The 22,382-nt window shown below is 41.5% G+C and overlaps 1 protein-coding gene across 1 annotated transcript in view; it reads right to left on the reverse strand.

Annotated features, from left to right (window-relative positions):
- The window catches only part of PGM5 (phosphoglucomutase 5), a 159,588-nt gene that overhangs the window by 22,277 nt on the left and 114,929 nt on the right, over nucleotides 1-22,382 (reverse strand). Inside the window, exon 10 of the mRNA XM_012453555.2 lies at nucleotides 9,597-9,731. Within this exon, the coding sequence (XP_012308978.2) occupies nucleotides 9,597-9,731 (135 nt within the window). The remainder of the gene's footprint in view (nucleotides 1-9,596; nucleotides 9,732-22,382) is intronic.

Here is a 22,382-nt window from a genome sequence, read left to right on the forward strand (position 1 = left end):
ATCAGATGACAGATAACAGGCTTTGAAGGAAATCAAAGCATTTTACCCCAAAATATATTTCTCTGACATAATTTAGGAAGGCTCTACAAAGCCATTTCTTGTAGGAGAAATCTGCCTTCTGTAGAGAATCCCCTTTTCTTGCTAGATTTTTTCTGGATGACACCTTTTAAGGTCTAATGAGAGTCATTTACCATCTCCTCTCTCTGAAGCCTGCTACTTACAGGCTTCATCTACATAACAAGAACCTCAGCTTCCACAACTTTCTTTATCTTACCTCAGGCATTTGTTTATACTGAAGTTACCTCTTCAGACAAAGCTTAACTTTTTCAACAAATTGCCAATCAGAAAATCTTTGAATCCACCTGTGACCTGAAAGCCTCCCCTCCGTTGATATGTCCTGCTTTTCTGAACCAAAACAATATGTACTTTACATGTGTTGATTATGTCTCTGTCTATAACGTCTATCTCCCTAAAATGTATAAAACCAAGTGTAACCCAACTACCTTGGGCATGTGTTCTCAGGACCTCCTGAGGCTGTCACAGGCCATGACCTTTAACCCTGGCAAAATAAACCCCTGAAATGATTGAGACTTGCCTTGGTCATTTTCTTTGATTTACACAGGCATTGTGCAAAACTCTTCACACATATGAAGTATCTGATTTAATCATTACAATATAAAATAAGAAGTATACTCATCTCCATTTGACTGATAGAGAAATTAAGTTGCCCAAAGTCACAAAACTGGAAATTGGCAGAACTAGGACTCAAAACAAAGACAGCTGATTTCAAAGCCCAACCTTTGAATCGGAGGCCATCCAGCTTTGATGGCATGTGAAAAAACATAATCTTGTTGGGGTGGTCCCTAAAGATTTTAGCCACCTGAGAGAGCGACAGTGGTTCTATAATTTGTAGAGACAGCAAACCACACGCCCTGGAGCTCGCCTTCCAGATGCAAACCAAACACTTCTTTCTCAGCCTCTCACAGGGCTCTCACACTTAGGCCACTATTTCTCTGCCCTAATCACCCCAAGGCTAGGTATCAGGCAATTAGAGACAGTCCCTATGCCCCAGAACCTGCTGAAATTATTCGAACAAGCTAATTCTAAACCTGCTCAACATGCTTACCTTGCCTTTCCCACAGAATGCCCAATAAAGGCTTCACCCACCTTTTCCCTTGGCTCATTCTGCCTCCTGTCCGACCCTGGCGCTTCCTTGTGTGGCCCTGTGTGGCATGTTGTATCCCCTCCTCTTGGGAACTGTGAGTAACAAATTATCTCTTCAATGGCAATCATCTCATGATCTGTGGGCCTCCCCATACCTGAATAATAATGAAGCCTACATTTTCAGCCATTCTCTCAGCCTCATCTACCTTCCATCGCATATCACGACAGAGAGTGCACAGGCCCAGCCCATCAAAGTGTGCCTCACATGATGACTTGTACCAATAAAAATGCTCAAAAATAAAACCAAAAACAGAAACACAGCACCAGAATTGCATAAACCTCTAGCTGCTTTCCCTCCTGCCCAAGGCCTGAGCATTCTGCCATTGCAATGCTGCTCCCTGGAGTTTGTCAGGCCTGCCAGCATTTGGAGGAGTCAAATACAAGGGATGGGAAGCTCCCTCACCTGATCTTGAACAGGAGTTCTCATTCTGGGATTAGAACATCAAATTTACAATCAGCCAAGAGTAGACAGGAGAGCAAGAACAGCCACATTCTCCCTTTGACAGCTCAGATCCTGTATTCCCTATGTGAATGAAGCATGACTGTGGTGGGAAGCCCAGGCAAAGCTGCCTCCAGATGCCGGCTGATTGCACACACTAGTCCAGAGCTTCCTTCTGAAGGCCACAGCCGACCCCCAGGTTCTCTGTCGGTATTCATTTGTTAAGATATGCTTATATACAAATGATTTACTGTACACCAAAGAAGGACACCACTTCAAAGAAAACCTGAATCACCCCCAGTTCATGAGGCCTAGGCAGCTTTCTCCTGAAAGGCACAGAAACGTGGTCGTGCTGTGCATCTGGGCTGGAACAAAGAGGCTGCTGGGAAAGCCAGATTGTGCTGGACACAGCTTGTCAAACCCATTCATCTGGCAAGAGAAGTGACACCCAGTGGCCCTTTGGACCTGTGTGACTGCTGCAAATTCATTCACGCTCCTTTTTCAGGCTGAGTAAACAAGATCCAGCGAGATTTGGTGATTTGTGGACATAAGCATCACTGGGTTAACCAATAGCTGGTTCAGCATGTGCTTTAGACACAGAAAAGCCGGCACCAAAATAAAAGATATTTTGATAAGAAGTTGATATTTAATATTTTAGAAATTAGAATAGCATTATAAAGAAAAAAATCAAAAAGTTTTAGATTTACTTATATTTATTTTTAGAGCTTTTTTTTTAAGTACATATATAAAGTAGAGGGGAGAAATACAATTTTTTTTAGGGTCCAGGCTTTCTAAACTGTAATCCAAACTTGACCCAAAGTCAGGATCAAGGCATGCCTTTTGGCTCTTCAATGTTCTGTTCTTAAGACCACTCTTGCAAGATTTGGAATGAAGGGCCTTGTTTGTATATATTGCCATAAATGGAGATTTGAGATGGGCTCCATCTGTGGGATTAACGTGAATGGTTTATGGTGGCAGTCTGTAGTTTCCCACAAGTCCTAGACCGTGTACAGTATGGATACACAAGGGTTCACATACTCAGTACCTTGAAGGAGATTGGATCACAATAGTTGGCCAGGAAAAATGCTTATTGTCATCAAAACTCTAAAAAGCCCTGTCTATGATAGACACTAGGCCCTGGGAGAATCTGCCAGATTCCCAACCAAGGGAGTTTTTCACACATCATCAGATGACCAACCATCCCAGGAGTGTTCTCAGCTCCAGGGAAAACAATATGTAGTAATGGCAGAGTATGGGTCCAGATTTCAATATCTAAGGGAGAAAAAGAGGGAGTGTTTTCCCTGGCGCTTTATTTGCCTTTCCAGGAAGTACTCATCTAAGTAGAAATAGAAAAAAACCTGTACATCTTAGCGTCTTTCCAGGTTTAATTCCTCTCCATGAGCCAGTTATGAAAACACAGCCACAGTAAATTCCTTTCTACACCACTAGAGGGAAATCTAACCCACCTGACCAGAGCTTGTTTGTTTCTTGTTTCTCCTTTCTTTAAAAAAAGAAAACAATTATACTCACATAACTAAAAGTTTAGGGTTGACACATATTTTGAGTCATTATCCTGCTCAATCCTTTCTACTGTTCCCCTGGTTTACAATTATTTGAATATATGTAGGCAAGGAAGACTTAGAAAAGCACAAACCAGCCATCCCAACTGGGCAGGAGGCTTCACAACTGAGAAATTGTTCTAACAGTCAACCTGAATCCCTTCCAGTTCAGCTTGAGTTTATTTCCTCAAATTACATATTCATTAGTTATGGAGAACAGCTGGTCATCTTTCCCGCCTCACATTATTCTTTAAATTCTTGAAGACCTCCAAGTCACGTCTCTCTTCTGAGCAGAATGAGCCAGCCCCTTCACTCGGTCATAGAGTTTAGAGCACAACCCTTCACCAAGTGTTTCTCTTCTAAACTCTCCCTTCAACGTTTGCCCTCCCCCACGGTTCCGAAGTGCAGCAATACCAACCGCATTCTGAGGAGAAAAATAAAATGAAGTCTTTCCCCATGTTTTCCCTCAAATATGTGGCTGTTCATAGATCCTTGCTCAGATTTTCTTTTTAAATAACAACATGTTTTTATTTATTCTTAAATCTAAATTTGTTTTCATTTTTAACTACATATGGGAAAGTAAGGAGGGAAAATATAATTTTTTTCAGGGTTTGGGGGGTTTTAAACTGTAATCCAAACTTGACCCAAAACCAGGATCGAGTGACAACTTTTAGCTCTTTAAATCATATATATCTAGTATGATTCCAAAATTATGTTCTCACACACATACACGCATGCACACACATACACATATACATAAATGAAAGTGAATGGCTAAGTGAATGCCGATTTGTGTCACTTCTGAACTCCATTCTGTTTCTCTTTCACATCATATGTATTATGTCCATTTCTACTTTATCCTCCAAGGTTTTGACCACTGACTCCAGATCCCTTATGAACTAGAAAACATAATCAATATGTATTTAGAACATTATTCTTTTCATAATGTTTTTAAGTCCTATTCATTGCTAATTCAATATTAGTTCAGAAAACTGGTTGTTTTTAAGGCACTGCTCACTTTTAAAACTGCTGCTAAAGGAAAAACCTTAAACAAATTAAATTTAAGAGTTTAACTGAGCAAAGAACAATTATCAAATCAGGCAGCCTTCAGAACCAGATAGGTTCAGAGCGACTCGGGGCTGCCACGAGGTCAGATAACATTTATGAACAGAAAAAGAAAAGTAAAGTACAGAAAGCAGAAGTGAGGTACAGAAACAGCTGGATTGGTTACAGCTCAGTTTTTGCCTTATTTGAACACATTTGGAAAAAATGGCTGCCTGTAATTGGCTGAGATCAGCCGCTGTGATTGGCTGGGACTTAGCTACTTGTCATAAGAGTAGGTTACATTCTGTTTACACATCCAGTTAGGTCCTAGTTTGCTATGTATGGAGAAACCTTTAGGCCAAACTTAAATTATGTAAAGAGGCAGCTTTAGGCTAACTTTCTTTTAACAGCGTGGAATAACAAATATATTTGGTGTTTGCCCTCAATTTCTGGCACAGAGCTCCTAAAACCTTTGGAACTTCCTGATAGGAGTATCTTTTATTTTTTCAGCCACACCAGACTTTATGCTAATGAGTGACTCTTGGTGGGCCCCAATGTAGTTTCAGGTTGAGGGCTGGCTGCCAGAGGAACCAAACAGGTGGTTAGAGGGTTGGAACATTCAGCCCCACCCCGTGACCTATAGGGAGGGGAGCAGGGCTGGAAACCGAATTCAACCACCAAGGGCTAATGATTTAATCAACCTTAATTACCTAGTGAAACCCCCAGAAGAATCTGTCAACAACAAGGTTCGAAGAGCTTCCAGGCTGGTGAACACATCAAGGCGCTGGAGGTCTTACCCAGAGAGGGCATGGAAGCCACGCACTCCTTCTCCACACCTGGCACTACTATACATTTCTTCCATTTGGCTGGTCCTGGGCTCTAGCCTTTATAATAAACCAGTAATGCTAAGCAAAGCACTGTCCGGTCAGGGAGTCATTCAAGTGAATTATTAAATCTGAAGGAGGGTGGTGAGGGGTTGTAGAAAACCCTAAATTTGTAGTTGGCAAGGCAAAAAAATGTGGGTAGCCTGGGCACCCCATTTGCAGCTGGCATTTGTAGTAGGAGCAATCTTGTGAGACTGAGCCCTTAACCTGTGGGGTCTGGGCTAAATCCAGATCATGTCAGAACTGACTTGAATTGAATCGTTGCACCCAGTTGGTGTCAGAGAATTGTAGAATTGATTGATCTGAGAAAACAGAACTTCTCAATAACACTGAACTGAGGCTTCAGCAGTAGCCTTGGACTCAAGCACAAGTAAGAAGAAATTATCTTCTGGGCCTTCAACGTTAACATGGACAACGTGGATTTTGTTATAAGAAAGACCTAATATGAACTTCCAGTCCAGAAACTACCCACTCCATGAATCTAAATTGTTTCCTGACTCAGTTCCCTGTCCTGCAAAAGTAGGATGATAATTATGCCATGGGGCCATTGGAACGACGAATAAGAAATAGGATGTATCTAGAATGAAGCCTGTGTACTGTAGGGACCTTAAAAATGCCTGTAGTCCCAGCTATTCAAGAGGCTAAGGCAGGGGAATGCCTTGAACCCGGGAGGTAGAGGTTGCAGTGAGCCGAGATGCCACCGCTGCACTCCAGCTTGGGCAACAGAGCGAGACTCCATCTCCAAAGAAAAAAAATACCTGTGTGTGAGGGCTATGGCTATTTTATATCGGGTGGCCAGGGACATCCTCACTGAGAAGTAAGGAAGCAAGCCATGAAGATGCCTCATATATGAGGCAGAGTGTTCTCGTCATGTTCACCCAACAGCAGTTGGAATGGAGAGAAGCAGGAAAAGAGATAGGAGATGAGATCAGAGGGAGAAGGGGACCATTTCCTCTATGTCATTCAAGATCATGGTAAGGGTTTGGGCTTCTCTGAATGACGTGGACGGGAGGATTTTAGCAGAGCTATGAGGCGGCTTAACATGTTTTAGAAGAATCACTCTGGTTGCTATGCTGAGAACAGGGTAGGGGTAGAGAATGGGCAAGAGTGGAGAGAAGGAGCCCAATTAAAAGACTGTGTATTGCTCTAGAGGAGAGAACAGTGCTTGGCCCTGGGTGGAAATGGTGGAGGTGGTAAGATGGGGTGAGATTCTGGATGTGTTTGATGGTCACATTATTCTTGAATTAGAAGATTAGGGTGTGAAAGAGAGGAAAGAACTCAGGGATGAATCCTAGGGGTTTTCTTGGCTGAACCATTTGGAAGAATGGAACTGCCATTTACTGAGATAGAGAAGAACGAAAGAAGCAGGATGCTGGATTTTGTTTGGAGGAGTGCGCAGGAGGCTGGTGGGAGTTAATGTTGCACATGTCAAGTTGGTGATGTCTATCAGACACTCACGTGAATCCAACAAGTAATGGGAATAGGAGTCCAGAAGACAGAGATCGATGTGTGGAAAGGTACTAAAAGCAGGTGCTGCTTATTCTACAGTTTTAAAGAATTCAAGGTCCTGCTGCTAGCGCTTCACAGTTCAACGGTGGCTCCTGGACCGGCAGCTTGTTAGAAACGCAAACTCTCTAGCTGGCCTCATACCTGAGTCAGAATCCACAATTTAACACAATCCCAAAGTAATTGGCATGTTATTAAAGTTTGAGATGCACTTGTCTAATTAATATCATCTGGGAAACTTTTTTTAAAACTGCAGGTCCCACCTCAAAACAATTAAAGCAGAATCTCTAGGACTGGGGCTGAAGCATGGAACTTTCATCAAGCTGCCGAGTGGTTCCAATGTGCAGCTGAGAACCACTGAGCTGACTCTTCTCACTTCTGAATGTTTTCTCTTTCCTCCCAGGTGTCATTGCCAGTGCTCTTGGAAAGCAATCTCTAAAGAGGTGTGTGGTTCTAACAGAGGATGAAGGCCAGAAGCTACAGTAATCACGTCTCCTGGTTTACTGGGGACAATCTAAACATAATTACAGTACAACAGCCACATGCCAGTAAGCCAGTTGAAGGGAACTCTCCGTTCTCTTGGAAAATAACTTGAGTATAGATGGCTATTGAGTTAGAGTGGGCAAAATGTTAAAAACTACCTGTTGAATTGGAATAAGATTAGCAATGGAATCTCTGCAGATTAGAGAAGGTGGAAGGGGCTCTTTCTGTAGCTGAGAAAGCAACACAAGCAGGTCTTTGCAGTCAGGCCCTGATCAGGAATAATGCTAGCAGCTTCAGGAGTACATCTTACTTTGACCTCTGTTAACAGTTAATCAAAGACTTTTTGTTCCAGAGTTCTTGGAAGGCAGAAGCAGGTGGTCCTGGAAAGCAACCCTATAAGAAGCCCCAAAAATGCTCCAACTTATAGGCTTAGGTAGAGTTGAGCAATAATTAGACAGGTTGGCCTGCTGAGAGAATCTCTAGTGGTTAGATTTCTTTGAAAATCTCACTCTATATTATATCCTGACTCAAATGTATTATGCAATAGGGCTTAGGTTGGTGAGTCAATGCTGTATGGTATTTTAATGAGGAGTTATTTTTTAATGTAAAACTTTTAGCTAGGTTATGTGCTACATATTCGGAGGCCCATCTAGCTAGGTCTAGGAAAACTCTTGTTTCTGAGGAGAAGGGAGGGGAAATCAGCCATAGCAACAGCAACATCAGTGAAGCGATTTGCCAGCCCTTCAAAGTGGCAAATTCTTTCCGCCAACAGGATGAGAGAAATGTGCAGTCATGGGGATCAGAACGAGCATTACTTATGTCTCTGTTACTCACATGACCTTCTCAGAGTAGGCTGATGGAGGTTTTCAGCTGCAAAGGAAGCCTCAGAAAAAAAAAAAAACACCGCTTTTGTGGACTGCCTCAGGGAGAGACTCGTGTGTGCAGGATTGTTGTGACACGTGTCTAATGGCCTGGTCTCAGTCAGTCCAGTGTGGAAGGTAAATAAAAATAAGCAAATATCATAACCACTTACCCTGTGCAAATAGGGAAAAGAATGTTGAGGAAAAAATAGCCTGGAGTCAGAGTGAGTCAGTGTTAGTGAGGCCAGGAATATCATTCCTCACCCTGTACGTAGCTCTGGACATTCAGGCCCCTGCTTTAATCTCCCTCCCCAGCATGAGATGTAGAATAGTGTTTTATTCGGAAAGACAGGGTAAGCCTCAAATTCTTGCATGATTTGGTACTATCTTGGGCAAAATGTACTCACTAACAAATTATTTTGGCAGAGTATGGCCCATCCCCTGCACAGAAAGGCTATGATCCTGAGAGGAAGAGCCAAGGGCGTCATGCTGGCCACATGCTCTGCCTACTCCTGCTCCTGCTAACCGTGAGAACAGCTCTCAGCCCCCTCCAGCCTTTACTGTCCCACCTAGGATGATTTTACTCCAGACAGATATCCTGGCTATAGGGTCATGTATAAGGGTCTGTGGCACCCATTATCACCAAGTTCTTTGAGATTCTCCAAAGAAACAGACCATGAAAAAAAATACTAAACTACTGACAAGGAAAGAAAACCCTCTCAGGTATCTTACTCCATCAGGGCAAATCGTAGCTGGAAATTCTGAGCACCTCTAAAATGAGTAGCAGTGAGTATTTCTCTGCTTCTCTACTTTCCCACAGAGGAACTAGGGCAGGTAGAACCAATGTTTCCATCTCAGTCGTCTCATCAAGGACCCTGCTTCAAAACCCAGATTGAAGTGAAGACCCAGCTGTATAGCTTGAAGTACTCAACAGTAGAGTGGGTCGTTTCTGGTATTAATCAATGTTGCCTGGAGCTTTAATGAATATGGGAGTGGAGAGGCTTGTGGTTGTACTATTTATGATTTTTCTGAGTTCTTAATCAGCCTTATTGTCAAAAACATGAGGCGACTTTGCCAAACACAGTCTGGCTTAGCCTTGTCAATGTCCTTCCTTAACTTAAAAGGCCACCTGTGTCCTCTCCTCTCACAGTGGACAATACAGCAATCTCAGAGACAAACCCTGCCTGTACTGGCACCTCAAGGTCATGCTCCAAATATCTGGAGATTCAAAATTTGCATGAGCATAGTCAAGGCTCTGAGAGCTTCACCTGTTTGACTCTAACTCAAAATTTCCTTGTCTATAAAAGGTGCCTTTTCTTCATCCCAATTAACAAACTACTGAACAGTCAAGAGAGAACTGTTGTTTGGGAAGTGCTGGTCTAAACTGATTACTAATAGATGCAAGAGAGCAATATTTCCGTTTCAAGCACTGTAATGAATGAATTAAACTTGTTGGAGTCACACTGAGCTTGTTCTCCAGCTGAAGCTATCATGCACCTTTCCAGAAGGTAAAATAGCCCCTACTAAAGGCCCATAGCGCTCTCTAAATTTGCCAGGAGTGTGAGACACACTGCTGGGAGCACAACTGTTTCTGTACCTGTGGCTCCTGGTCGTGGCCGCTGGGGTCCCTCTCATAGCTCTCTGCATACAGTCTGATGGTGGCCCGCACACCACTGGAGGAACTGAGCCGGAAGATGAGCCGTGACGCATCCGAGAAAATGATCCTCAGGCCCTGAGACGGAGAACATCCAGAATGGAGCAGTGAGCAAATGAATACACAGGTAATAATCATTAATACTTGCCATAGAAATCAGCACGTTTTTATATCTCAATGCAATCAGAATCAAGACCATTTCTAATTGGCTCTGGATGCAGGGCATGTGATAAATGTGATGAACCTACTCAGAGTTACCCATTTGTCTCTTTATTCTATTTCCGTTGCTTTCTGGTTAATGTGGGGAAAGAGGAACAAAACCATGAACGGATACTCGAGTTCTCCTGGTCTGGTGATATCGGAATCAGAAAGAGGCAGCAGTCACAAGGATGAAATGATATTCAATAAATACTCCAAGAGGCAAAGTGTGTCCCTTGTAAATCTGTGAATGCAATAGAAGTAGGCAATTCATCTATTACAGTAAGACGGATTGCCAGTAAGGTTATCCAGCATGAGGTTAGGCTCCACGTTCCTCTGCTGGCGAGGGAACCCTACAATGAAGTGTGCAGGGCTGGAGCCTCAGCTAGGTTCTGGGGGTTGCCCAGTATACTGCCAATTCTCTTGGCTCTGTCCTTTCTTCTGTCAATCAAGAAAAATGACAAGACAAGTCTCAATCATTTTAGGAGGTTTATTTGCCAAAGTTAAGGACATGCACCTGGGAGACGGGTCTATGCCTTTCTCCGAAGATGATTTTGAGGGCTCCAAATTTAAAGCGGAAAGGGTGGGATATTGAGGAGTACATAATTTTCATGTAAGAGGATAGGGAAAAATAGTCATTCATGCCTTAGTCTGGCTCAGTGAATCTGCATTTTTTTTTTTTTTTTTTTTTTTACATGAGATGACACAGACAAATGTGGAGGAGAAAAAATGTAGGAAATCTGCATTTTACATAAGATAACATAGACAAAAATGGACTAGGGAAACAATCAGATATGATTTGTGTCTGGTGACTTTACAGGTGACTGCACCTATAAAGATAAGCTATCAATTTACATTGCCATGGTAAAATTTTAATAGAAACACCTTTAAAGTAAAGATCTAGCAGCTCACTGGAATTTCCTTATGGGCAAAATATGGCGGAGGCGTGCAGCTGTGTGACCCAGTTCCCGGCTTGAATTTTTCCCTTTGGCTTAATGAGTTTGGGGGTCCCAAGATTTAATTTCCTTTCACACTTCTTACTAGACTTCTTCTTTGGCCTGACCACCAGAGAGGGGCGGGGCCACACCTGTGGCCACACCTACCAGTGCTGCCTGATATTAATCCCTCTCTGGCTCAGTACGTCCCCATTCTCTAAGTATCTCTTCTCAGTAGAGGCAGGGATATTGTAAAATTACCACCATAAGGTCATACTGTGACTTCTGTTGAAGGAAATGTGTTCTCCTGGGACAACTGATAAGGTAACTTGTAAATAAGCATATTGGCAGGGGTCAGGGGAAGGAAGAGGAGGGAACAAAATAATATATCTGGTGACTTGTTATTTCGGAAAACTTAGATGTCTCAGGAGACATTGATATCAGACATTCTCCCTAAGCAATGCATCCTTGAAACTTCTCTGCCTCAAGTCCTGTTTAAGAATGAGCCATTAGTAAAAATATATATACCTGCTACATATGTGACTGCAATTCTTTACCCCCACCTCCTTCTGGTGATATCTGCTGGGGGACACTATGGTTCCATCTGAGTAGCTTTCTGCTTTTTCTTTTTTTAAGGTTTATAGGCTTTTTTGTTTCAATCCCCAAACAGAAAGCTTTAGTTTTTTTTGGAGTGGTTCCATGTCTGCCACAATTTGTGTAACCACAGGGAGCTATCGGCCCTACTGCAAGCAATCACTCTGCAATACTGGCTTTGCAAACAGGATAATATCCAGGATTTATTCACGGGGCAAACATTTTAGAACAGACTTTATGGATTAGGTACTGGGCTAAATCGTGGGTATATGAATATAAAGACACAGTACTTGCCTTCTATAAGCCTGGAGTAGTTCATTACAATGAACAGAAACTGTCTTCTTAACCACCTCATGCTGCTGGAGAGATGAATACTTACAAAATTCCAAACGGAGAAAATGAAGCAATTATCTACTGTCTACAAAGCAATGTATATCAAAATATGTTCAAGCTGACAATAAAGCCCCAAAGATCTCACAATTATATTAATATTCATAGCCTTGTCTTTACAAACTCTTTTGAAGCTGTTACTTACATTTAAGTCGACATTCCCATTGTCACTACACATGGGGCACATGAGAACATGACTCTGCTCAGAACTATGGCTTATCCATAAATTGGTTAAAGCAATATCTAAGGATGAGGTCCTAATCCACCTGTTGCAGATTCCAAGTCATTTGAGGGTACCTCTTCAAAGCCCCTAGACTGAACCCTTTAAAGTAGCTCCCATTAAACAATTAAACTTTCAAATTGATATTTGGCCAGTGAGGGGAAATTTAAGAATTCAGGTCATAACAAACTATAAACATGTGTTATCTGCTTATAACTAAGCCTTTTAAAAATGAAATAACATTATTTTTTCCCCTGAGGTTACTTATAATATCTTTGACTGTGTTACATGCTACACGCCTAGAAGATTGTTAGAACGTATGTCTGGTAGCCTGGAATAGATTTCTCACTTGGAAAGGTGATAAAGCTGTGAATAGCATGCATCAGCCTACTGGAAATGGTCCAGCATCTTCCCTCTTTCCTAGGAAACCAACCATGAGATCTTAATTGAGAATCCACGTTGCTTTTCAAGACCATTCCAGGCGAGGAACATCGCCACATCTACATGGAATGAAAGGTTTTTTTAGAGCCAGCCTAGTTCTGTGCTGCAACAATCCCAGCTCCATGTCTGCTGAGGGCCCCTTTGAAGTGTGAGTAGCTGTACTGGATTGCTTTGGGATCTTAATAAGTTTGCCACCCAAACATGAGCCATGTTCTTTCCATCATGTGTCATCACCCACAGTTACCACTGACAAAGACTTGCAAAGTTTCCAGTTGTTGCTGAATTTCAGTGAAAGAATATGAATAATGGCATGTATTTTTTAGGTTATACCAGGGGTTGGCACTATGTAGTCTGCAGGTAAGAAGCGAACCCGCCGCCTGTTTTTATGAATCGAGTTTTATTGGGACACAGTCATGTCCATGCATTTGCATATCGTCCAAGGCTGCCTTTGTGCCACGGTGGCAGAGATGAATAGTTGTGGCAGAGATCATCTAGCCCTCGAGGTGTAACATATTTACTACCTAGCCCTTTACAGAACATGTTTGCTGACCCTGGTATAAAGCATTACATTATTCACAACATAGAATATTTGCCCTTCAACCCTACACCAGAAAATAGAAAATACAACCATCTGAATTATCACAATCTCAGTAGAGAGAAATTATGTTTGTGAAGATTGTTATAAGAATATAAAATCCCTCCATTCCCTGGAGTTCCAGCTTCTAGTCAAAGGTTCATCTGAACCTGTATTTGGCTCAAATCAAGTTACCTCTCACCACCTACTCCTAACATAAATGAATTTATTAAATTGCACTTCGGTTTTATGTTCTCACTTTTATTGCAGGATGCTACAAGCTATGTCTTATAAAATCCGCTTCTGTAGTCACTATCGAAATACGGTTAGAGGCTGTATGAAGCTCTGCCTGAGACATTTCTTCAAGAGCCAAGTATTAGGAAAGCCCTTCCTTCCCTAAGGAACTTGTATTCTCTTTCTCTCTGACAATAAGAACTGTGTAACTAACCACATTTCCCTTTTCAATATGGCTGCCAGGACATGTAATGCCAGATTTGAGGTTCAGCCGAAGTGGATCCTTATGTATGACTTGCATGACTATAAAGTTTTCTTCTATTCTTGACTCTCCTCTTACTTATATATTCCCTAGTCTCGATTTATGTTTCTTATTTATATTCTAACAACTTCATTATGTGTGTTTTTGCCGCCACAAGTCTTAAAGAAACAAGGCTCAGTGAAAATGAATAAAACAAGTTTCCACCGCAGTGTCAACCCTAAACTTTTGGAATTTCTGAGTTCATCTCTGGGTCCTTTGTTAGCTACCAAGCTCTGGGAGGACAGAGCCTTATATGCCTCGTTCATCACCATTTTATCCACATAGCTTAGGACAATGCCTGGCACACAGCAGACCCTCCATAAACACTTGCTGAATGAATGTCACTGCGTGTTGGATGACTAAAGTGAGCACCACAGCAGTCCCCCTGAGGCAGTCTCAAAAGCCTCTTTCACATTCAGCAAGGATGCATGGGGTTCATGAAAACACACACACATTCTTCATGGTGAAATAGAGCTGATGTATCCACCTTGAAGAGTAGTTGCAAAAGATAATCTAATACATAGAAAGTGCCTGGCATAGCATCATTATGGCTCTTCCGTCATTTCTCAAGATGTCCTAAGACAAAGGCCAGTTTTGGCTAAAAACAATGGAGTTGAACCATGGTCGGTTCTTGTCCCCAGATGTATGACCTTAGACAAATCATTAGCCCATTAATTGCAAGGAGTCAGTGGGAGGTCTTTAAAAAATGGTGGTGTCTGGCTCTCATCCCAAACATTGTGATTTAATTCTTTTGGGGTGTCACTTGGGCATTGGGATTTTTAAAAGCTTCCTGGTTGATTCTAATGCAGTAACTAATTGCAGTAACCTCTTTTTTCTGGGTCACCTGCCTCATCTATCAAGTGACTGGACTGGGCTACATGTAAGTTATAAGGAAGATCCCTTTAGGATCTGAGGTTTCATGCATAGGATATCATTGGGCTGTAACACAGTGAGGCTAAAAAAACAAATATCATGCCCCTGAACGCTTCCTTCTGGGTCCTTGTCAGTAGCAGAACCATCTCTTGAACCATCTGACATTCATTGCTTTTAGCACAATCTTCGAAGGAATTCCTGGAGCAACTGTGAAAGAATTCATGATATCTCCCTAGCCACAGCAGCTAGAGTAGCCGGAATATGCAGTGTGACACACAGCCACACTCGAAAAGGGGAAATATATGCTCTCCTCTGTTAGGAGACAATGTTAATTATGTGGTGGGGAGGAGAGTGGGTATCAAAAGAGCACTTCAGTTCCAGCCTAGTATTTTCCTTCCTTTTGCGTGCCTGTAGTTGTGAGCTTTAATGATGAGAGTGGAGTTCTGCTCGCCTTAGGTTTGTCCCAGTGAAGAATGGTTGTCAAAGGATTTCATATCCCTTGTCCACAGGCAGCTATCTCCACACAAAAATCCTCCAGTCTGCTTCCAGTTATCTCTGTAGCATCTCTTTTTCTCTCGGGATTTGCCCCCTCTTTGATTTACTGTTTATGAAGAGTCAGTTTGGAAACGGTACAGGCATAGCAACTGGAAAACTTGGGCCAGAATACTGGCTTGGCTACTTTTTAGCTGGTGGTCTTGAGTCACTTAAGCTCTCTAAGACTTAGTTTCCCAAAAAGCAGATGAAAAATAATACAGCCTAGCTTACTGAGTTGTTTTGAGTGTCACATCAGAAAATGTATGTAAGAAGTGCTTTGAAAATTTTCGGTATCATTATATGAATATTATTATTCTTATGCTAAACTTTTAATCAAAATGGTGCTATGTATGAAGGCTTTATTTAGTAAGCATTTGAAAAATATGGAAAATTAGAAAACTTAGGGCATAGCACCATTTTCATTAAAAGCTGATGGTTTGTGATGCGATGGTACATACTTATTTTTAAATTAGGCAGAATTAAGATTAATTTTAACTTTGCTCTGCCCTCTGAAATCACTACTACACTCATGGATCTCCTGCCATTTATCTTATCTGTACCTCTTACTGAACTGGCTTACTCCTTCATAATTGGTCAATTTAGACTCTTAACATCTTGAAAAAAGGACCTTAGAGTCGTTCTTGCCAATTTCTCTTCTTTTTGAAAAGAAAGAAGAAGTTAAAACACTTGCTCGAGGTAACATATTTAGTAAATTGTTTTTAGCACAATCTTCAAAGGAATTCCCGGAGGAACTGTGAAAGAATTCATGATATCTCCCTAGCCACAGCAGCTAGAGTAGCCGGAATATCCAGGATGACACACAGCCACACTCGCAAAAGAGGGAAAAATTTACTTTTTACTTCCATATAGGTCTTCTGACTCTAGGCTTATAATCCGAGGTTGAACCATATGCAACTCCTGATATTTACACATTGCTTCTCATGCAAAATGTCTGAACAATATCTTACGTTTCGTATGTTCCCAAAGCTGACACAGAGCCTTATGCAGAGTAGGTATCTGATAAACGTTTGACAAATGAATGTTAGGGTCTTTCCTTTTTTTTAATTTTTAAAATAAGCCCTTGTGTAAATCAATACAGGGAAATCTGTGAGTTGCTAAATACACGCAGAGCTGCCAGATGTTAGTTTGGAGACTGCAGGACATGTAGTGGCCAGGCAGGGAAGGGTGAACTGTACATTACCAGCAGTTATTTGGTAGCATGGGATCTCGTCAAATACTGACTTAGGATGAATTCCAGGGGAAAACAGCGTATGGCCCTGCAACCTGGTACAGTTGGCCACACCAGGCACGTGAACATGGAGACAGGACAGCCTCGGAAGGGAGAGACTCTGCGAGCCTAACTCAGATCTTATCTCCCACAGGAAATCACAACGATTTATCTGGAAAGCATCAAGGTGAAGATACTGCTTTGTAACATCTGAATCATATTTCGCAGAAACAGGCACGCAGCCTAGAAAGCAGGAGATTTGGATTGAACAGACCTATCTCTCCACACACACCAAAAAAGCCCACCTAGAATTATCCGTTTTTCTTTGTTTAATTTGTAGTTAGCTGTGAGCCTGAGTTCGAAAGTGGTTGAGCAGCACAGCAGTTAGTCTATATGGTGCTTTTGTGTGAGTTACAAACAGGTGCCCCCTCTCCCCTCAGCACGGATAAATTGCAGAAAAGCATCCTTCCTTTGGCTGTCTTGAACTTTAGCTTCTCCTTCCCCATTAGACTGGGTGCCTTTGTGCAGTGCGCTGACTGCACAGCCACACCCAGCTGCCCTGCTCTTGGGAGCAGTTCTCACCCGGCCTTTTTATCAAGCCAACGAGACCTTTTGGGAGCTAACAATTGCAAAGAACTATCTGAGGAAATCAAGGTCAAATGACTCCTTACATGCTCTTTTAAAGCACCCACCTAGAAAGGCCACAATAGGTGATGAGAGGGCTGCTGGAGGGTGAAGACTTGAAAACTACTCATCAGCCAAATTCCAGCTCTCAAAACTGGTATGGAACAAAGTCAAGCACGTTCTATTTCCCCATTTCTTTGGCCAAAATGACTGCTGATCCCTGTTCACACAATATATGCCCCAGTTCTAGGATACTTTGGATTCAGACACACTTTCCCCAGACAACAGCATAGCTTCCACCCTTAGTTCCTGTGATAGTTTGCAGCTTTTCCCTTTTATATTTATTTTTCCTGGTGAAGGTCACCCACCTGACAACACAGAGAGATTAGTATTCCAATAGAAAGTAACTGTGTTGCCATTCTAGAATCTTATACACTTGCTAAACATTTTAAGACAGTTTTACTACTGACACTTTAGACAATTGTTCTAAAGCAACCAACTTATGCCAAAAAAAGGCATTCATTCTTTTTTATACTTAGAATTACTTTCTAATATATTATAATATAATTCATTATAACAAAACTCTAATCAGAAACTGAGGAATGAGAACTTCCCAACTAACCAGAAACAGTGTCTCCCTCATTCTATTTTCTTTCTTTCTTTTTTTTTTAAATTTGAGATGGGGGTCTCGCTGTGTTGCCTAGGCTGGTCTTGAACTCCTGGACTCAAGCAATCCTCCTGCCTCAGCTCCCAAGTAGCTGGGATTACAGGCATGAGCCACCACACCCAGCTTCTCATTCTATTTTCAAATCAGCTGACAGGTCATTATAAAGCACTGAATATGTGTTTGACCTTCAGAGGATGAATAGGAAAATCACAAGAAAAGTGGCTATAAGAATTTTTTTTTTTAATTCATGGTTTTCAAAATGCCTGAGTACAAGGCACAGTTAGTGCAATCCAGAGCCTGAATGTCTTTATTTTCCACAGCTACAGTGTTGTAGCATGAGCACTGAAGTTGAGAATCCTGATCACAGTCACTGTAGATCCGCTTGAGAATGCCTGTAGGAAACCCTAGCTCTTGATCTAGGAAGCTAAACAGCCCTATAACAACCACATGGGACTGAAGAAAAGCACACGGTCTGATGAAATGGTTTCACCTGGGTCGTCTTCTACCCATTCTTCAGGGCACAGCATCAGTATCACCTCCCCATGGAGAGCTTTCTAGAGCTCCAGTCTAGCTCTTCCTGCTATGCACACCAAACAAGTTCTTCCTCTGTAATACCATTCAACAAACTCTATGGTAATTACAAGTTAAATATGAATTTGTCTTCCCTGCTGCATTGTAACCAGCAGACAGAAATCTCAACTGTCCTGGACACTGTTGTATCCTCAGTACCAGAGAGCTGACTGGTGTCTAGTAGGTATTTGGTAAACACTCATTGAATAGATGATGATGTAAATGAATCAGATTTTAACAACCTTCACCATATTGGACTAAGTTGGGAAGGGAATGTATGTCTATTGCAGAGATTCTTTTCAACATCACAATTTTTGAAGAAAAGGGGAGTTTTTAAACCCACATCCAATCACAATATACTAAATGTGATAATAGCCCACTCAAACATTTCTGCGACTCAGTGTAGAAGGGCTATTTGTGGGTAGGCTAACCTTCAGATTTAACTACATTCTATAAGTAGGTTAATCAGTGTGACTGAAATGATTTCTGAGGCTCTCCTTCCAGATGTGCAAACCACACTCCAGCAAAAGGGATAATGATAAATTGCTACTATTACAGTCTCTCAATTAGTTCATTGATTAGAATGTGATCAAAGTTGAAGTTGAGGCTGGGCACGGTGGCTCACGCCTGAATCCCAGCACTTTGGGAGGCTGAGGCAGGTGAATCACCTGAGGCCAGGAGTTGGAGACCAGTCTGACAAACATGGTGAAACCCTGTCTCTCCTAAAAATACAAAAATTAGCTGCACATGTAATCCTAGCTACTCAGCAGGCTGAGACAGAAGAATTGCTTGAACCTGGGAGGCAGAGGCTGCCGTGTTGCAGTGAGCCAAAATTATGCCACTTTACTCCAGCCTGGGCGACAGAGCCAGACTCTATCCCAAAAAACATACAAACAAACAAACAAACAAAAAACCCCAACGTTGAAGTTGAAAGTTGGCGAGCTAACTCTGAAGAGAGAACTCAGTCTTAAAGCTTCAGATTCTTCAGCTGATACAATTGAGTTGCTTTTATACAGTGCTGGGAACAACACCTTGGTGAGTTACTTCATATCTGCTGACCAAGGGTTGGTAGCATCAAGGTACATATTAAAACGCCACATGCTGGAAATAAAATGGGGTTTCAAGATTGCCAATTTACTATTTCTAAATACTGAAATTAAAAAGTGCAGATACCGTCTTGCAAATTAAAATAACAGCTCTAAAAGAAAACTGACTTCAATATCAGTCTTCAAAGTATGCTTTTCTCTGAACTAAATTCAAATGGTTTTTTTTTTTTCCAGGTTAAGGACAACATCAAAATGTTTCCACACAGCCTGCACAACTTGAAGGGGTATTAATCAGCTCAGAGTTAGCCTGCCATAATCAAATTGGATTTGATTTTCCACATCAGCTAACTGGTATGCATTTATTTACATCAGCTTTTTAACCATCAGCTGAACTGCTACTTGCAAATGACTTTAGCACTGGAAGAATTTCATAATTTTTGAGCTCATTAGATAGAAATATAGGAGTTGGTTTGGGAGGCCAAGGTGGGCAGATCACTTGAGGTCAGGAGTTTGAGATCAGCCTGGCTAACACGGTGAAATCTCATCTCTACTAAAGACACATAAAAATTAGCTGGGTGGGGCGGTGCATGCCTGTAGTCCCAGCTACGCAGAAGGCTAAGGCATAAGAATCGCTTGAACCCAGGAGGCAGAGGTTACAGTGAGCCAAGATCACGCCACTGCACTCCAGCCTGGGTGACAGAGCCATACTCTGTCTCAAAAAAAAAAAAAAAAAAAAAACAAACAGAAGAAAAGAAACATAGGATTTGGATGAGCCATAGAGACTCATTTGCTTAAATTTTGCTCCTGAAGTGTCAAGGTTTCTCATTTCAAACCCAATTTTCAAAATATAGTTCATGGTTCTGGATTGATACCCACCATAGTGGCAATATGGAGCCATTTCTGTCACACTGTCCTTCACTCACAATACCAGGATTAAAGTATCCCTTCTCTCAGAGCTGGGGGAGCCTCACAACGGTGGCACTGAGTGGAGATTCCAGGACTTAGGCCACAAGTTAGAGATGGAGAAGAGATCACAGTAAGAGACAATCTTGATAATGTTCTCTGGGATATCGATGGTGAAAGGAAGAAAGAGCTCACCCAGCACGATGGATGGAAACCCTCGATGTTTGCATGATGAAGTCACCCCTCAATATTTGCACGATGAAGAAAGAGTGGCTCACCCTGAAACCCACAAGAATCACACAACTCCCGTCTGTCCTCTCTTGATAAGGCATAAACTGGAAACTTCTTTAACTACTTAGCAATATGATTAAAGTGCTCCCCTATTCTCATTGTAGCTATCGGCTTATTTTTTCCAGTCATACTTGAATAGCATCAGTCAGTCATTCGAGTGACTAGATTTCACTTGAAAATGGTGACATATCCTCATGGGAAGATAGAAGGAAGAACTGCAGTTGTTGAACCATACCTCATGAAAATGCTTTCTAAATCAAACAGAGTCTCTCTTGGGCACTGTTTAATAGAAGGCACGCATCAACTTTTCTCTTGGCATCCAAGATCCCACATAAATCAGACACTTGGAGGTAGCCACAGTAAATCCCATGAAACCAAACCCACCACATTGAGGCCAGGGAGGTCCCTGAAAATTCATGTCAGGGGTTTCCTTCTTGCTCCTTGAATAGTCCCACAGTCAGGCAGGATGAGACTTCACTGAACATTTCCACAGCAGCAGGGTTGGCAGGAGTGGGGTGGTTATCACCAGAACAGGATTCTAATTTAGTTTTGGTTGGAGAAGCATTTCTACTTTATCTCTAGAAATACATGTGAAACAGCATTTTTTCCATGTTTTATTTTCTGACTCTGACCTCAAGTCAAGGACATAAAGGAGACCAAGCTGCCTTAATAAGCCTTTTGCTTTCTGAAGCACAGTATGTGTGTTGGGGGATTGGGGATGCAGAGAAATGTGAGTTTAAATCAATTCCCAGATGACTTAGAAACTGAAGGGGCCTTCTCAAATCTTTATGTGACACTGCAAAATTGTGTCATTTTTTTCCTTGCTTTTCTTATCATATGTCGTTCATTAAATGCTACAATCTTTCCCAAGGATGCTTTTTTTTAACATAAATAATTTTATTTAACCAATTGCTATCATTTATTATATGCCAGGATTTTACAAGTATCATCTCACTTAATTACCCCAAAGGCTTATATGAGATAGCCATAATTATGATTACTATTTCACAGATTTTAAAAAGGCAGGAACAAGGAGGATGAATAGCTTGCCTAAGATAACCCAGCAAGGAGGTGGCAGAGTTAAGACTCAAACTCAAAACTTTCTGACTTCAAGCCTGCACACCCAAACATTGCTCACACGATTTGCAGTGGCACCCAGGGGCCTTTGGGTGCTCTGGAGCAGAAAGTTGTGCTTGAAGAAAATTTCTGGATGAAACAGGAACAGCACAAATTTTATTTAACAATTCATTGTTGAAAATTATTTCTGTTAACTACCTTTTTTTTAAAATTAAGTAGAATTTAACCCAAACAAGAGATAACTGGAAATCTCCTACTACCTCAGGATCATCAATCTGAACCTTAAATTTTACTGCAAAGTACTTTAAAAACAGAATAAACAGAAGAGTTGGGTGAGTGTTTTCTAACCCTAGGTATATATGTTTAAAATAGGTATATATTTTAAAAGTATATACCCTAGTATATACTTTTAAAAATATATACCTGGTGTGTGTGTGTGTGTGTGTGAGAGAGAGAGAGAGAGAGAGAGAGAGAGAGAGAGACAGAGAGAGAGAGAGAGAGAGAGAGAAAGAGAGAATAGTTATATAGTTATATCCTTTTCTTGAACTGATATTCAATCAAATTAAGGATTCTGGTCAGAGGGAGGGAACTGGTATTTCTTGAGCATCGGTTAGGTACTGGCCACTGTGCCTGGGGCTTCATATGACTTTCTCTTCAAACCTTCCCAATGATGTGTGTGTGATAACTATCACTAGCTCCCCTCCTCAGGTTGAGGTTCCAAGAAGTTAAATAATATGCCCAAAGTCACAAATCTAGGCAGTGACAACGCCAGCCTTTAACCCTGTATCTATGTTACCAACACAAGAGAATACTGAAGAGGACCACAACAGCCTGTCTCCCGTAGGAAATGGACACTTGGCAGTATTACGGCTTTTCTGGGCTTTGCTAACAGAGAGATATACTTCTGTTTCTCCTTGTAGAAATCAAATGTCCTTCTATTTTAATTTAAAGATAATCCATAATATAGTAGGTTATTTTAAAATAACAGTATTTTAAAATCACAAAGACATAATAACAAGGATTAGCAAA

Source organism: Aotus nancymaae, unplaced genomic scaffold (genome assembly GCF_030222135.1).
Source record: "Aotus nancymaae isolate 86718 unplaced genomic scaffold, 86718_ANA_hifiasm-v0.15.2.pri h1tg000041l, whole genome shotgun sequence".
NCBI lineage: Eukaryota > Metazoa > Chordata > Mammalia > Primates > Aotidae > Aotus > Aotus nancymaae.